The sequence below is a fragment of the Chiroxiphia lanceolata genome, chromosome 14 (genome assembly GCF_009829145.1).
Source record: "Chiroxiphia lanceolata isolate bChiLan1 chromosome 14, bChiLan1.pri, whole genome shotgun sequence".
Taxonomy (NCBI): Eukaryota; Metazoa; Chordata; class Aves; order Passeriformes; family Pipridae; genus Chiroxiphia; species Chiroxiphia lanceolata.
This window is the reverse complement of record NC_045650.1, coordinates 6394649-6413476: the sequence shown is the minus strand read 5'-3', so window position 1 is coordinate 6413476 and position 18828 is coordinate 6394649. Positions and strand designations below refer to the sequence as shown.

Here is an 18828-nt window from a genome sequence, read left to right as displayed (position 1 = left end):
CCAAAAGCTAGACGTATTTTAATTATGAATCTTTTCATGGAAAGCTGGATAGTTCAATACCCAAGCAGATTATTTAACTGTTTATATTCTTTAAAGCATACAAATGATACTTTAGTAGCCTAATCTCCTAATTCTCATACAATTACTCAGACCCCTTCCCAAATCTTCATTCGTGAAGCCTAGCCATGACTCAGACCCCACATATAGACATAACAAATGTTATTCCATTCACAGGACAGAGCAACACAAGGTAAAGCACCTGCTTTATTTATAGAACTTCTGACATACATTTTTTTCACACTGCTGTGGATATATTCGAGTAGTGGAGTAGGTCAGGGCAGTGCTGACTGGTAATGGGGTTCATGGTGAAATATTCTTGTGATCTTCACTAAAAAAAAGAAATAAGGAGCTAATTTTAGAGACAGATGACAAGAGCTCCACCCCAGCAGAATCTGTGATCTGTGATGTTTGACCCTTCGTAAAAAAAATGAGAATGTGTATAAAGAAAATATTTAATATTGGTTCTAAGGAGATAAAATTTTTTGCCTTTATAGTTTTTAAAGAGCTTTCTATCACAACTCCTATTTCCCTTTATTGCCACTGTTTTTCTTTACATGAGCTACTACTGAGGAGGAGAGGCAAAGGTTCTCTTTCTATTTCTAAATAGTTCTTTGGTGTATGATTAGTATGTGACATGAATAAAGCCTTTCTTATTAGAGAAAGGCCTGCTTTCTTTTAAAGTATTAGGTGAGGGCCAGACTTTATAACATCTCCCCTTATAGAGGACACATCTTCTGGGACGCTGGGTTTGGAACATCAGTCAAGATAACCAGATAAAAGAACAACTATTGAAAAAGTGTGATTGTTCTTCCTGGTGTTTCACAGGAACAAAGTTATTTTGAATGAGAGGATTTGAAGTCCAGCAGACGATACAGAATCAGCTAGCCATGCCCTTTGCCTGGAAACAGCATTTTAGCTGGATCAGTTGTTGCTTCTTACTATTATTTAGAGAGAATTTTAATTTGATGCACTAAGATTTTACGTAGAGCTTTAAGCACTGTGAGGACAAGCATTGAAACAGTGCTGCTTGGCAGCAAGGCAGGGTAGCAAGAAGTACTGTTTTCAAAGCAGCAGAAAACAGAGAAGATGCTGCTAAGTCCTGTTCCATCTCACTATCCCATCCTATTATCCCATCTAAGCCAAGCTCTTCAGGATGCATCAGTGTTGCTCACCTTGACAGAAGTAACAAATCTGAGGGACATAAAAGCATTTCAGAAACACAACCCTCAAGTTAGTGTTGCTGACATGCACAGATGCAGGTGAATATTTGCCAGGCACCTTATACAGTGAGGTTAAATTAACTTCTTATCGTAAGAACCTTCATGAAAGAGTTGATCTGGGAGTCAGGTGACTGTGAATCAAAGCAGCATGATGCTGGCCCACCACAGCACTGCCCATCAGCTGCACCTCTCCTTGGTCACACACAGCTCCTGTCTGCTCACATCAGGATGAATTATCCAATTAACATCTTCATTAACAGTGGAATTGAAGTTCGAGAATCAAAAAGCCCCAAGCTAACTATTTTTACAGGATGAAATGAAAACAACAAGACCTGACATGTAGTTAGAAGTATTGCTAGTAGAGATGTGTTTTCTGTACAGATCTGCACCACTTTTATTGTACAATATTTGTGGTGATTTTTAGTGCAATTGCAGAAAATCAGCCCCATTGTGCTCAGAGCCCCACAAATACACAGCAAAATTTCTCTCTCTAATCCAGGGCATTTACCATCTAATTCCAACTGAAATGTGGGAATGAATATGTACAAACAACCAAGACAGTGTGAGACCAGGTTGAGAATTATGAAAGGGATACGTGAGACAGGAGCTTCTGGAATTGCTGACATCAGTAACACAAAGAGTTAACTCTGAAAACATTTAAGAACAATTAGAATGTCATTTGGATTAATAAGAAAAGTACTGAATCACACAGCATTATGAATAAAGCACAACCCACACAAAATCCTGCCACTGACTAGAAAACAGGAGCATTATTTATTGACATTAAACACAAAGGTGAGAATCTCAACCTCTGGCGTAATATAAATCCAAAAGTATCATCATAAATACTCTGCCTTGGTCTCTTCAGCTCAAACCAGACAAATATATTTTATGTTTCAGAATGTGTACATAATATCAGCAACCAGTAGGTTTCAAGAAAAACTACTGTTACACTTGCTGGGTCAAGAGCAAGCACAAGGACACCAACCCCGTGTTCCCCTGCACAAGGGTTTTGGAGCCTTCCCTTGACCTTAATGCAGCAGAGTCCAGGTTTGAACAGTAACCAGAAAATAAAAGGATCACAATACCAATTATACAACCTCAAAAAAATTACAGAAACAGCAGCTTATTAACAACATGCTGTTTTTCCAGAAGGCTAAAAGATATTTGAAGAGTAAAGCCAAAAATATCTCCTCTATTCAAGAATATACAGATACACAACAGTTCTAGTTGTTCCTAATGCATACTTCAAGATTGGATCCTATTTCCCCTACCAAAAGTCCAGTAAAAAGGAAAATATCAAATTAAAGGATGACCACATCTCTACCCAAACAAGGACTACAATCACTAGATTTATTGACTCAGAAAATGCTGTGACTTTAAGTACACTGTCAGTCAGGAATCTGCTTTGTTCAATAAATACAATTTTACCATTTAATTTCTAAGGAAGGTTGGTAGCTGCAGACAGTCATTAAATATATTTTTCACTAATCACAGTGGAAATCAAGTAATAAATTATTATGCTTCAAATCAAATTATAATCATGCAATTTTTCACATGGTTTAAATGGTATAAAAGAGACAATTTTTTTTCTATATTTCCGTTTTTAAAACAGGAACTCAGTGCTAACAAACACCTTAATATTTCATATTGCTAAAAGCTCCTCCTGGAGCCACTGATTAGCTTGATTTAAAAAAAAAAAAAAAAAGAAAACATAAATTACATCACCTGTGTTTTCCTACTCTTAAAAGAAGAAAGAAGAGAAAGTTTGAGACAAAGTAAGAGTGACAGAAGGACATGGAAAGACCTGTTTTGTGGCTCATAAGTAACAAGCACAAGTGTCTTATGAACTTTATCTTGCTGTGTGGGTGGCCAAATAGAAATGAGAAGCACAGAAAGGCATATTCTCAAGAGATGGTCACTGCTTCCCTCCGACGGGAGCCTGGCAGGAGCGGGGTGACTTTGCCACCCCAGATTCCTGCTGCCTCCTGACATTTGTGCCCCATCTTCACACTTGTCATCTGCAAAGCTGGTGGCCAAGATAAGGGATTGCTTTGCTGGCAGAGGTCTGCTTCCCCGTGATAAACTCCTATCTCATCCATAACTAGATTTAAGATAGGCAGGATACACTCGTCTTCAAAGCTGTCACCAGAAGGGAGCTCTGTCAATGACTTCAGCTTTCATATGCCCCAGATAAACGGCCCGTTTTAATCTGTGCCCTTTGTGACTTTCTGAGCTATCGTAACCATCAAAGCCCTAATACACTCCCAGATACAGAGTGCTCCAAATTAGATTCCACTTACCCAGCCAAACTTCAGGGCCTCTATTTACTGCGAATATGACAGCTAGTCAGATCTAAAAGGAGTCTGAAAAACTAGAGGGAAGAAATTTGCTCACTATCCACCCCTGCCCCACCAGCCTGTTCGCTAGAGTAATATATTTTAAAACTTTCATAAACCTCAAACAGAAAAAAAATAGGATTATCCATTACCATGTCAGCTTAAGTGATAACATAAATATATATCACAGAACATCTGCCACTAAATCACTGTTTATAGATGTCAGATCTCATTTATTATTAAAAAAACCCCCAAAACAAACACTTTAAAGCCTTCCTTATTATTTCACAAGAAGTGACTGATTTCTCAACTGTAAGGTGGAGCTATTCTTTGTAATCATTTTAGACGGAGTAACTTCTATTATAAACCTTAGTCAAGAATTACATTAAGTAGTATTCACAAACACGTGAATTACTTCATCCCAGTGTGTAGTCTAGAAAACCCAGCATATTTTCCCCATTGATTTTCCTCATCAATTCCCATTGATTTTGCATGAAAGAACATGGTGCATCTCAGAAAACTTGCTTTTATCTTACTTTTCTTCAAATAGTAGAAAACTGTAGATCAAGGTTTTATGTTCTGATACCAGCAATAAAATATCTAAAATTTACTTTGAGAAGAATTTATAGAGAGTGCTCATTATACAGAGATTTTAAAACTCAGAGTCTGTGTTTACAGTGCTGTGTCTGACTGAGAGGGGTCAACCAGGATTATTCTTTGCTTTTGCATTTTTTAATTTAATTAGCTCTGTCCATTTTTCCCCCTTTGTGTCAGCTGATTTAGTAACTCTTAAATTAGGCACTCAGGGAAAAAATTACTAAATCACAGAATTATTTCTGAATATGTAATCTGTATCCTCTCAGGTACAAGTGAAAATCTGCTTGCGAAAGCCACTCGTCTGTATCATTGTAAATTGACCTCTCCAGTCTGACCTCTTCCCCCCTCTCCACTCATGAACAAATCCAGAATATCATAATTTTTTTTTTATAGGAGTTTCTGCTGGCTTGCTTCACTATATGTGCCTATGACTAGACAGTTATTTTAGAAACAGAGAGCAAAAACCTCTGGAAAATCCACACAGTTCTCAGCCCTGTGACATTCAATGCCCTCAAACATGTGCCACGCAGACATAAAGCTGCACCTCTGAAGGAAATATACTGTAAAATGTGAGTGTTGAGCACATCCTGATTTTGATCTCTGCCAGTTCCCCCATCTTTTAAATCACACAGCAACTTAATGATTGCTGTGGTGGTTTACAGAGACGTGATTCATGGGCACACACGCAGCAGGTCACTGCAAAGGTTGGCACTTCACAAAGTGGTACAGTACCGTGCTCAGCCATTACATTCTCCCACCTACGTACAAGCTAATTTGATTAAAGGTAGAAGATCAATCAAACTCTATTGCCTCAGAAAGATTAATTACCTCAGCACTTTCTGACTTAATTATTAGTGTTCAGTCATGGGGTTAGAAAAACCCAATACAGCAGAAGCAAAGGGGCCCAATGGGCAGATTTGGTAGACTGGGATGTGTTTTAGCCGAGATTTGTTATCTTTAACTAATGACAGCATCTTTCTTTTTTATTCAAATTACACCTAAGTACTATAGTGTGTTTATCACTTGGCAACAACTGGATTAAAATATTACTGTTACTTTTCAACCTTACTGTGGAACTAAAAGTGCACAAAACGAGAACAAAAAAATGAAAACGCCATTAAAAAAAAAAAATTCTATCTGTTGGCAATCCAATTTTTGGACAGGGAACTAGAAACTTAAAACTTTGTAGTTTTATTTTTTCTTGTGTCCCAGCATGAAGTCTGAAGTCCAGCTGCCAGAGCATCCTATTGATGATGTTTAAAGAGTATATTTCAGTGACTACAGAGCTTCTGATTATCAGATAAGTCAGCGTGGCAGAAAACGCAGGCGTTTTCCCCAGGGAGAGCGAGCTTCCTGTCTGCAGCTGTCTGTCAGTGGGCAGCACTGACCTTGTCCACTCCATGGCAGCATCAGTAACATTTATGGGACCCCCCCAAGTTGTCACCAAGGTGAGCTGCTGACAGTGCTGGGCATGGTGGGGCCAGCACTGCTTCCCATCACGGCACTGTCCGGCATCTCTGGGCCAAGCTCCCCACACAGGTGAGGCACCAGGGCACCAACCCCGTGTCCAGATGGGGGTTGCAGCTGGAGCCACAGGCTAACACAGAACTGAGACTCAGTAAATATGTTCACCCCCATATTTCATATTCTCAATGTAGAAAAGTGACCTGTTGCATCACACACTGGATTTGCTGTTGTTACAAAGAGCGATTTATTTCCCCTCTCATAAATTTATCAAGCTTCTTTTTATAAGCAGTTTGCATTATCATGCCCTGCTTCTATACTTCCTCACATTGATGTTGCTTGCAACCCCCAAATTTCCAGGCTTGGCTGGTTTACAGTCAGCACCTGCTCATTTCCCTGTGAACCAATCCAGGGCTTCATTTTGGCCTCCACTCTCTGCTATTATGTGAGAGCCCTAATCCCCAGCCAGCCTTTACCTTGCAGTTTAAACAAGCCAATATTAATTTCTTTTTCTGTATATAGGCATTCCATTCCCCTGTTATTAATAATATTTCTTTACACCTGTTTCTCATGTGAGTTCACCTTTCTTTAGTGTGGGAAGCCAACATTACTCATAACGGGCCCATTATGGTATCAGCAATGCTTTGGGTTTATTTCTTTTCTTCTTTTTTTTTCCCTGTATTAGGAGTAACCCAAGATTTTTTTCACAATCACATTAGGTATTGGTGATTTATAGTTTATCTTTTCAATACTCGGTTTATTTTTTTTTATTTATGTCATTTTCAGCTGGTGATTTATATAGTAGTTCCATACACCAGGTCCTATGAGAATGACTCTCAACTATTAGATTTCATCCCACTGTTATTACTTCAAATCCTTAGCAAAATCCAATTCTTGTGTCATGCACACCTCCTCCTCTATTTTCAGCAATGTCTGGCTTTGAGCTACTAGAATATTTCATTGACATACTCCTGCTTTTTTTAATGGCAAACTCATTAATGAATATAATGATGGAGATTTTTCCATTCTTGTGTTATTCTGTGTCTTTTCATTCTGGATTACTACTGCTCCACCCTAATGTGGTGTAATAATAGTTATTAGTTCTTAAATAGATACAGGTTAACTATACATGTAGTCCCCAATACTCAAAATACATGTCATGGACATGAAATAATAGAGCTAAACTAGTTCTACTCTGGGGAAACCTACGATATCATTTACTGCATTATGTTTACATATATCCTAGTTTCTTTCTCATAAATGTTTTCCGGTACTGAAGTTTGACTGACACTTTATTTTTTCTTGACACCTTGTGTCTTAGAATTACAGAGAATGAAGAAAACACTATCAGTTTTGATATCCTGGAAGAAAGATTATCTCCTCTCCTCCACATGAGAGTGCTGAACTTGCTTTGACTTTTAGTGCCATTATCATCATTCTTCATCAGCCCATCTTTGTGCTCATCAACATCCTCCTTATCAAAAATTAAGGCAAGGTGAAACTGTTCCTTTAATTTTGGGGAAGAAATATATGCTATCTTTAATCATGAACAGATGTCATCCTTATTGCAAACCTCCTTCTTATGTGGTTAAATACCATAGATTGCAGTCTTAATTCTTCTTAAGACTAATTCTCTGGCAGTCTGATGATCACTTAAAGCCAGCATAAGCTTTGCCCCAGCTACTCCTTCACTCATTTGCTGTCCACAAGTAGTGCCTCATGTAACAAATGGAATTGGGGAATCCATGTATTTAAAAATCACTTTTACCCCTCCCTAGGGGTTGAACCCAGATGAATTCTTCTACCCAGTTCACCCAAACAGCTCTTCAAATGCATGTGCTGCCACAAGAGAAGGTGTGATCGGGAGATAAAAACAAGCAGTCGTACACATTTAGCAACCCCAATTTGATTTGACCACAAAATTACAGTGTCTACTGGCTCTCCTTTTGGCCACACTTAGCTCCATGCCTTCGGATTTTCGATGAAACTTTCGTGGCTCATTAGTCACTAATTAATCTTAAATATTCTTTATGAAAACACCCTTTTCCTTAAAACACCAGTTTCCTCCAATGTGAAACCCTGAGATCTCAGTGTGATTTGCCTCATTAACTAGTCCTTTAATTTTCAGCTAGCTTTGTTTATACTTCCATTGTCTTTATACAGAATGATTACTATTATTTAATTTCAGATTACTTTCAGGTTTTCTGGCTTCCCCACCCCCACCATCCCCAAGCTGCAATCATTCCTCTAGCTCTGACCAATTTCTTGGCTGAACTGGGCATATTCTACCTTCTCCAAATAAAAGAGAAACTATTTTATTCTCTAAAGGAGAGAATATAGTTTTGATAAGGCAACAAAAACAGGTGAAGCATGAAAATCTGCCATTAATATGTTACATGTGTATTAAATAACCCCGTATAACTGGGGTTTACATGTACCTTTTAGCCTCTTTGATCAGCATCACTGCTTACAGCCACTAAGAGGGTACCACTGAGAGAGAGTTTGCCAGGGAAGAGCAAATTTGTTACTCTTTGTCTATGTTTATAGTGTGTTTTGTATTTAAATGTAACATGGAAGAAAAAGAGGGTAAAAAAAAAAGGTGGTTTGGTTAAAATCCTTTACAGAGGGAGTTATTGAAACATCCTTATTAGTTTGAGCAATTTATGAGCAGAAAATAAACGAATACCACGTACAAGAGTGCTGTTACTTAAGGGTAAGGTTCTCTACAAACCTGCACACATTTTTATATTCCTATTTACTTAAGTGTGACAGTTTATTGGCATCTCTTCCTTATGATGCATCTACCACACTGCACATTATGCTTTTCTGGGGAGGCAACTAAAGTAAGAGAAGACAAATCATTTTAAATGGACTACTGCTAATTTTAATTAGCACAGTGAATTAATTTTAAAGGTTTACATATAAATTACTCATAGCTTTCTAACCACTATAACCTTATAGTTATTCTTTCCCCCTTGCTTCAATCCTGTATTGGATGTGAATTTGTAAAGCTTCCTCTCACCAATATTTCTCAGGTTTTGTTATTATGTTTTGCTCATCTTTTTCAGTGTTTTGCAATAAATGCTTTGCTATTGCCAGTAAATGGAAAGTTTCCAAAGGACAATAATTTCCAATATTAGAGAAATGAACAGCACCGAAGAACTGTAGTCAGGAAAAACAAGAGGGAGAAAACACTTTTGAATATATCTCTGTGTGATGTCGCATCTGTCATCAGCTTTCATAAGGTACTGAATGTCTCACTTGGCTCTACATGTTATTGATGCAGTTTCATCTCAAATCTGTCTCCTTGTTAAGCAAAGTTGAACTAAATCACCATCAGGTGACTAACCAGGCTCAGTGTTCCAGACAGTGTTTCAGATTAAGACAGGTCAGATATTAAAGATCTTGAGAGAGAATGAAGGTCATGCTTATTCCATTTCAGGAACCATACTCAGATTATCTGACTGTATATTCCTTTCTTTTTTCACATTAACAACACTTTGGTCCATGAAAGAAGATTAGAAAGACTTCAAATGTATCGTGGCACTCCAAAGGAAATGAAAAAAACCATAACGATCGAAAATCTAGCAGTATGTTTGTAGAGGAAACTGTCAATTCAGGACTATTTTCACTATTTCACTACTGACTAAATTTGTCATGCATGCAAAGGTGAACAGAATGAACCTCAGACTGAGCACTTGCATAGATCAGCACAAAGATATTTTGGTTGCTTTTACCTAGACCAAGGCACTTTGCATGTTGAACACAAATATGCTGTGGGTCTTCCCCTTCTTTTTTACTTAGAGCAGACAACAGACGTCTATTTACATCTCCTTTTTTTTTCCTGCCACTAGATGCTGCCATTAATATGAGCATAAAACACTAAAAGGGCCACAAATGGCATTTTCTGAACTGTAACCATCACACTGCATCACATCAATTAAAGTGTTTCAATAAGATACGAGTTAAAAGGGAGAAAAAAACCCTCCTTTACATGACATAAATGCTAATTAAACTGTGATTTCAAGTTTAAAACTGAACTGTCAGGTAATTAGACAGGTGATTAAACTTTCTTCAACTTCACACCTGGAAAGACCGAGATGTGTGTTCAGTCTCCACGCAGTGATGTGTGTCAATGACGTTCAGATGCCAGAGCTGTGCTACTTTTAGGGCAACATTTTAGAAGAGTCATGATCCATACTTCTGAAACTGCAGAAAGTGGGCTCAAAAAGCACTGGCAAATCCCAAACCTGAGCCTCTTTGTAAATGGCAAGAGAGAATCCACACACCTGTTCTAACAACTCCTCATACACCAGGTCCTGTCACACATTCTCTGCAGGAAAGGATCCAGATACTGATTTCATGTACATTGTGCTCACTTCAGTAAAGAATAAATATCAGAGTTACAAACAACAAGAGAGAGCTGGAAAGCAAGTTCAGATCATGAGTATGCATAGCACAAGCAGAAAACACACTACATAACTTGATATTTTCTTTCTTTGGGGGTATATTTGTAGCCCTTTAAAGATTCATTCTGTGAAGAATCCAGTTTGACTGTCTAGAATATTTTTAAGGGTATATTTCAGCCTCAAATACATAAACACAGACAAAAGCAAGTGATGAATAATGTTTTCAACACAACATCCAGAACCTCTGATGGTTCTTGTCAGCTGTCTATCAGCTTGGAAAAAAAATAATACTCAGGAAATCATCTCACTTTGCAAATTTTAAAAAGTCTGAAACTGAGGATCCCCAAGTAGTAGTTTATGAACTAAAAGAAAAAGAGAATGGATCTTCCCCATGCAAAAAGCCCCTCAGACTCCAGTCCTGGGCAGAGCAAGGCAAAGGCAGGGGGTGATTTCTGGGAGCCAGGCTGGATGTGTCAGAGCCAGCTCCGAGTCAGAGGGAATGCTCTCTGCTGGATGCTGTCTTGGCCACTGTAGAGTGCAACTACCTTCTCACACAGCTAATTCAAGTGCATAGCACTTACTAATTCATTCCTCGTGATACACTAAAGCAGCTGAAATACACCTTTTGGGCCAAGTTCTGCCCAGAACAGATGTATTTCCAAATCGCTTATTAAGCCGTTAACAAGGCCTTAGAGGCTTAGAGACATTCAGGTGTCTCTTTATCAATGGTACAGTTCAATTTAACCCAGATAAGGAGCCTCTGGACAATTAACAGTTGACTAAAGTTCAGTGGAATCTCCAACTGGCTATCACATCACAGGAAGCAATGCCAGTATCCACAGCTCTAGTGTAGTCTGGAGCTCACACTGATTTTGCTCAACTTTTTGACATCACAAGAAGGCAGTCACGATGGCAGAAGTAGGATGACAAACTCTTTTGAGGTTATTACTACACACCATCACTTCTTTCAAAGGACAAATCAAGAAACCTTTACTTCTGGAGACTGCAGTCTCTTCACAGACCTACTCATCATTCATGAGTTCTCCCTATTTAACTACAGCAAGTAGTAGTGTTGGAGAGGGAAACAGGTTAAAAAAAGTGAACTCCCTCAGCACAGTATTTATGACTGTAAGAGCAACAGCATTAACCTCATCAGAAAGCTCCTCTGTGTATAGCACAGCAGATCTATAAAAACATCGGGTCATCCATAAGCCCTTAACATCTCACAGTGTTTTATTTCCAATGGTCAGACTTCACGTTTTTAAAAATATAGGGTTCCTTCAGCCACATTAAAACCAATATTGGTTTTTAATAACTACCTGGTAAAAAAAAAAAAAAAAAAAGCCCCTTTTCCGACCCTCGAATGATTTATCAACTGAGATGACCAGAGTTCATCACTTACTGGACTCGGGGTCCGAGTTGCCGTCTCCCTCCGTCCGGCTGTTGGGGGAAGCCTGCTCATAGTACTCCTCCTGGGGGAAGCCGAGGGGCAGAGGGTGGGATGTGCTGGCCCCACTCGTGGGTTCGTGGTCTCCAAGGCCACTGTCACTGCAGCTTTCCTGCGAGCCATCTGGGAGGTGAAACGTGACACGGCGCTGAGGCTACAAGGAAGGAACAAAATTATATGGTTTCCACTACAGTATCAGTAATTGCTTAATGCAGCCAATTTAGGAAATGTATTATTTCAGTTATCTGCTGGGGATGCATTACCGAGAGTTGTGCACAATTTCAGGCTTCTATGAGCAGGCAGCCTGCTTTCAAACCTGCTTCACCTGACAGCACTGCTTGCTGCTGTTTTTTTAAAAATGTAAGCCCTGATGCAAAATGAAAGACACCTCAAACTAAAGAGATTCTGTCAGACTTCACAAGTCTTTGGATGCCTTTTGTATATTGACTTGGAGATTTCAATCATTTTTTGAGGCTCAATTTATTTCCCTGCTCAGTTTTCTAGTTTTCAAAAAACACGTTCTTTCCCATTAAAAGCTGTTCCGCACTTTTGGGCCTAAAAAAATCTGACACATTTATAATGCTGTTGGATTCTTCTACAGCAGAGAAAGAACAAACAATAACAAGCCGTATGAATTGAAAAAATTTTAATAGATTTCACACATCCGTTAAGCTAATGATTGAAAGGTAGATTCCATTACTCTCCTTCAGACATTTTATTACAACTCTTTTGAATTTTGTTATACTGCAGACCTGTACCTTAAGTGTAGGAGGCTGGAAGTTGGGAAACAGTGAGTTGAGGAAGGAAAGCATCACAGCCCAGCTGCAGAAGGAAGGGTCAGGTGAAACGAGGCACCTGACACACCAAGCACAGGACAGTGTTTTCATTACCTAAGTGGCTCTGCATGATTTAGGAACTGAATAATTTAAATGTAAATCTGTCCCAGTATTAAAAGAAAACATGAAAAAATAAATAAGCAGTTTTCCTTATTTTGATGCATCTGTTTTCCATGTTTTGGAAACATGAAACATTAAGATTGAAAAAAACCCCAAACAAAACAAAAATCCAGTTTAAAATATTATTAGTGTCTTGTTACTCAAAATTCCATTTGAAAGGCAATGTAAATCTTTCCAGATCCAGGACTTCTGGGATTAGTAAAGCTGGAGATCAGATTTTTGATGCAATTATGCAAAAAAGTATGTAGTGTTTATAATAGAGCAGATGTTTTCAGAGGTCTCTAGATATTTGGTTCCTATAGGGTGATGGTGTTGAAAACATTCAATTATATTAAGTTTTTGCTAAAAAGTTCAGTTCCTCTACTTTTCAAAATCTCTTTTTGTCACTGTGACATTATTCCACATGCCCACAGACAGCTGCTGTACAGTGTGTACAGCCAAGAACACGGCAGCATCAGCTCTACCTATGCAATTCCTGACAGATGTGAGTGACAGCTCTTCTTAAAAGCTACCAGTAAGACATTCAGGGTTTTCCCAGAAAACCTGTTTTAGTGCTTCACCACTGCTAATGGAGAGGTTTTCTTCTAACGTCGAACCTGCCTCTTTCTTGTTACAAAATAAATCACTTCTTCAGTCCCATCCATCATGGTCTGCTTATTCCCACTCATCTTTCTGGCATTTGGCACTTTAGTCTGCTTCAGAATAAACAGGACTTATTATTTCAATCTGTCCTGTGCTTCTGATATGTTGTCCTGCCCCCCTGTACACACACACAGAGCTCTGTGCACTGCTCAGAACTTGTTATGCAGCTTCAGTCAAGATCCTTAAAGCACAGAGTATTGCAGAAGGATCATTACACACCTCCTGCAGGCTCCACCACTGCTTTGCCTTCTCCAAGGCAGTGGAACACATTTTCCTTGCCAACCACCATAATGCCCAGGTCCTTTTTATTGACCGTTTTCCTCGTTGTTCCCTTTTTGGTTATTGCCATTGATTGCTGGAGCCTAAGAGTGGCACTTTGCATTCATTCTTCCTGCCATTCTGTTTTTCCAGATGATTTCATCTGTTTTCATCAAGTACACTTTGCCTTCCAGTCCTGCTTTCCTATTTATCAAATTTGCAGATTTTACACTCTCCCTCATTTGGCAGATCTTTAACAAAAATTGGAACAGATCAAGCCAAGATATCAGTTGAGCTCTGAAAACCTGAATACAGAATGACTTCCCATTACACAAGATCAAAAGGAGAGAAGACACCCCTTCCGTGAGTGCTGGGGTAGCCTGACAGCACATGGGAAAAAAATTCAGGTGGTGAAAGGTTCCCAGCTAACATGCCCACAGACCCCAAGCATTTTTGGTGTCACCAGAAGAATCTTCTCATTGAACTCTCTAGTGAGCTGCCTACAGCTGCCCCAGGGCTCTGGAAGGCTGGCTGGGACAGTGGTCCTGCTCCTCCTGCTGGCTTTTCCCACTACAGATGGGTGGAGATACATGAAGTGTCTCTGCACAGTCAAAAAACCAGATGGATCCACAGAAATTACTGATATGTAATTCTACTATTCCACCCATCAGCTGCCTCTCAGAGCCCTATTCACACCAGCAGTGTCAATCAACTCTTTTCTGAAAGTCCAAATAAGTAAAGTTTTGTCAAATTGATCCAGTGAAAACATTCCAGCAATGCTTCTGATGTACTCCCTGCATTCAAAACCGCACCGAGCTTGCACAGCCAAGACATGTGGAAATGGAATACACTATTTCTTTGATGTGAAGTGAGTTTGGTATTCACAGTATCTATGAAAAAATCCACTTTCATTGCATGAGCTGTTTGTAAAAACTGTATTTTGTGAAGTTTGCATTGCTTTTGTGCTGTTTTGTGTTGGGCCTGTGATATTTGATACCCACACTTCCTTTTATCTTCTCCTCTCCAAGCTACCAGTGAATCTTAAGAATAAAGTAGTTTTAAAGCCTTTTGTAGACCAAGTTTTAGCATTACGTACCAGTATTAGCTTTTGCACACGACTGGAAATACAATGGTTAATACTATGTGCAACTGGGATTCACTATATGTAAAAAAAGAATATTTATTTTCATGGTTTGTTGTCAAAATACAGCAGAAGTTTTTAACCAGATGACAGTAAAGGAGACCAGAAAGTCACCAACCCTTTTTTTTTTTTAACTGACTATCCCAGTGAGAAAAAAACAATACCTCAAACAAAATTGAAAATGTCACTAACTAACACTCATGTTCAGCAAAAAATTGTAAATATTTGGTTGCATAAACCGAGATGTTATTAGTTGAAAGGATAAAACCCATATGATTTAAAATCAACTGGCATCAGCTAAAGGCTCCTGATTTTTAATTTGATAGTGTCCCTGAGAATGTCACACCTGATAACGCTGATGACAGAGCACTTTCAGGAGAATATATCAAGATGAAAAAAACGCAGCTATTTCTCTACATGGCAGTGCTGCCATTTTCTTAATTCATGCAGGCATCAGACAGTGATCTGGAACAAGTAATTCTAATAAAATTTTGCCAAAAGCTGGGACTTATCTTCTGTCACAATTATTTGGGAAATTTCTTCCTTGAGGCATTTAAATTTCAATTTATAAGATTACAAAATATCCTCAGTCTCCAGCTGCTTTTCTATTTATCTCCGAAGGGAGTTAGCACCGATAGTAATAGAATAACAAGGATTATGGTTTGTTTTATTTATTTGAATGACAGTTAGTATACTTTTTCAAAAGGAGAGAAATGCAAGCAAACCTATTATGCATTCTTAGTGGATTCTGGTGTAGGAACTTGTAATACAGACAATTAAACTGATAGGGGACAATGAAGTGAAAACTTAAGGAAAAATGTACAGTAATCTATAGTTTCTCTGACACATTTAACAATATTAAATTACTCTTTATTGGTATGAATAAAGAATTTTGCTTCCAGAGATGTCACGAACCCAGACACAAATGCTGTCAGAGGTCTCATATGGCATTCACTGCGTTTGGTAGAAGCAGAGTGTGTCTGGAGGGATCAAATTATCTCAGAAAACCGCAAACCTTTTACTCTCATTATTGAAATTTATATGAAGACTGATCAAAGCCCCAAACTATTCTGTGTTCAATCTTTCACTGCAATAATTAGACTGTGGCAGTGGGAATAATAAAAGATGAGTCTAAGTAAATAGCTTTGGATACACTGAAGGGATGATTTCTGGAATTATACACCAGGGGTTAGCCAATTTATAATCAAAAAGGAAGAAAAAGGTAATAGAAAAAGCAGCATATATCAACTGAGGAACATTAAACTATTAACCTTATTATCTTCATTCATTGAAGCAAATTAATATCCTTTTAAAGGGAGATCATAAAGAAAAAAACATTACTTTTTTAATTTATGCTGAATTAATTATATTATTTAGATGATAATTCTGATTTAAAACAGAACTTATTCAGGAGATGCTCTAAGCATAAAAGAACAGGATTACTTCAACATTTTCCTCTACTATTAGCAGTTGGTAAATAAAGAAGTAGTAAGAAAAATTTTTAATTTCCTCAGTTTCTGGGAGGAAATGTGGGAGGATGTGAAGTACCCTAAATAACCAGACAACAACTGTCTTCAAGTAATTGACCAGTAATTCTCAGTTGTTAAAGAAAATCTCTAATCAAACTACAATTTCCACCTCAAATCTCTTTACACTCAACTATCACCTTTTGTTCCAAAACAATAATCCAGTGTTTTTTGCCATAGGCTTACACTGAGACAAACAGGATCCAGCAACTATCAGTGAAAAATTCTTAGAACAACATGAAAACAAACAGCCTGAAAAGATTCAACCACAAACCCGATGGGAAATAGGTCTTTGTGTTGAAACTCAACAAAGACGAGGTAGCATTTTCATTTTTCCTTTCCCTAAACTTAGTAGTGAACAGCACAACTATTATGGCCCAAGGAGTGTCTATTAACTGTTTTCTAAGTCTGTATTTCCCATAATTTTTGGCTTGGAGCACTAAATTAAAGTAACTTCTATGTTTTTACCAACAAGGATCTGTATTTCTCTTGGATCGTCTACAAAGACGCTGAACATTCTTGGTCACCATTATTACACACAACAAGAAACACTTTACCAATAGCTAATCACCTTTCCTAATTTAGCAGTGGCTTTTTTATAATTTCTTTAATTTGCCCTGCGGTGATCTTACAAAGAGCTGTTGGGGTTTTTTTATTTTATTTTATTTTTGTGTGAGTTTTTTTTTTATTTGTTTGGATTTTTTGTTTGTTTGTTTTCAAAAAAGAAAATGAGGGGCTCATCCCCTGGGGGAAGGAGAGAGGTAGTGTGCAAAGTGACAATACCCAGCTAATTTCACAAGTTCAAGCTAAATGGAGATTAAAATCAGTTTTCCCCATCTCATATGAAAAAGTAACACCCTCAACTACTGCCAATACTGAGAACCTTAACTGTCATCTCATACAGATCAAAATTGTTGAACAAGCCTTTCTTTTCTTCAAACGAGTTCAGCTGTTCCAGCTCCTGCTCTATCTTTATTGACTGCACCCCTTTCAGCTTCTGGTTGTCCATTTGTTTGTCAAATCAAACAGACCTGCTCTTTTCCCAATTTACCATATTTACCCCTTTAAACATTGCCAAGACTTTACATTTTCAGCTCTTTAAAACTTCAGAAATCCAGTATAATCCTTTTGACATTCTTGTTATAAATTTATCTAGTCCTCCTAATTTAATATCATTAACATTAATAACTAGTATCTTATATTCTCACTAATTACTAATGGAAAATAGAGCATCTGGCTTCCTTCTAAAGAAGAGAAAGCTTTGATAAATACTATTACTTTTCCTCACCGTGATTAACAATCTTACTGTTCCATAGTAGCATGAGAGATGTAAATAGTTCTAGGCTTTTACTTATTATTGATTTAAATAACTCCTCCCACTTTATTAATGTATTTAGACGCAGGAAGCATAGCCTACTTATTAAAAAAGGGCAAATAAAAGCTTGGTTGACTGCCCAGACAAATACACATTCAATATGGACGATTATCTCAGACAGATTTGTACATTTTCAATGAAAGAATTACTACCTCCACAGCAGATCAGTGGAACAGATGATGCCCCTACACCTGCTCAAATGGAAATGACTTAAAATTGTCAGATCTTGTAGTTTGATTCGCTCACAAAAAGAGTTGGCTCAAGTGATGAGAAATAATCTTGCAAGACTATCTTGTAACTCTACCACACACTTACTCAGGGTGCCTTTTGAAAATCACACGTTCATCTCCCTGCAGGCATTTCTTACAGGCATGAAAAACTGCACTGAACTGATAAGCGAAAATGTCAGATACTTCAGCTATTGGCTATTGCAAAGGAAGTATTCTGTGAAACCCTTTCCCATGTAGGTAAGCACAAGAAAGGTTTTTGTAACACCACCTGCTTTAAGAAGCAAATTTTCACTGTTTCCGTTTTTCACTGACATGAGTAGAGGCTGAGCCGATACCCTCATCTGCCTCTCGCACCACAGAGGTCACGGAAGAAACTCATTAGCCAAATCATCACTGAACAAACCCATTATAAACCTGGAACTTCACAAATTTCTGATTAACAACTTCAAAGGGTATTTATTTTCAGACGCTAATCCTCGTTGCACCAAAGAGTATCTCTCATGTGACATTTCCCAGCAACATTTAGCAATTAACTTTTATTTTCTGAGCTTCTTGAAATAACAACAAAGAACTGAAATAAAAAGCAAATAAAATTGAAAATAACATTTAAAGCATGTCAAACATTTTATTTAGCTTTTGAAAGGCAGTTATAGTATGCTAGATGTCAAAATGATAGCTGAAAGCATGCTTTTTAAAGTTTAATTCATGTAAGTCTTCAATTTGACATGTGATTAAATAAAAATTACACGTGAAAGTTGCACTATGGATGTGCTGTTGCTAAGTCTGAAAAATAAAAAAGTCTCAATTCTGATTTTTTTCTTGAACACATTTTTCATTTTCCATCATCTTTGATGTTATCATCTTGAATGCTTGATTTCTGATAGGCAAAGATATTTTAGTTAAAAAGTATAATCATAAACAATAATACAGAACCGTTTTGGTAATATTTGACAACCATTCTGACTGCTGGCCCAACAAAAGGTATATTTTTTGGCAGAAATATTGATTGGGTGTTATTACAGTTGTATTTCTTTTAAAAGCAACACTGTGGCTTATGTAGCATAGTACTCTAGCTCTAATTTCATTTTGTTAGTTTATGCCTTTCACTTGTGGCTCAGATAAACAGATTTCATGTTTCTTCATGAGCAATGTATGGATTCATGG

The 18828-nt window shown here is 37.8% G+C and overlaps 1 protein-coding gene across 2 annotated transcripts in view; it reads right to left on the bottom strand.

The window, feature by feature from the left end:
- The window catches only part of PCDH11X (protocadherin 11 X-linked), a 461507-nt gene that overhangs the window by 115857 nt on the left and 326822 nt on the right, over positions 1 to 18828 (bottom strand). For both annotated transcript variants that reach the window (XM_032701980.1, XM_032701982.1), the window contains one exon: positions 11492 to 11690. In XM_032701980.1, coding sequence (XP_032557871.1) covers positions 11492 to 11690 — 199 coding nt within the window. The remainder of the gene's footprint in view (positions 1 to 11491; positions 11691 to 18828) is intronic.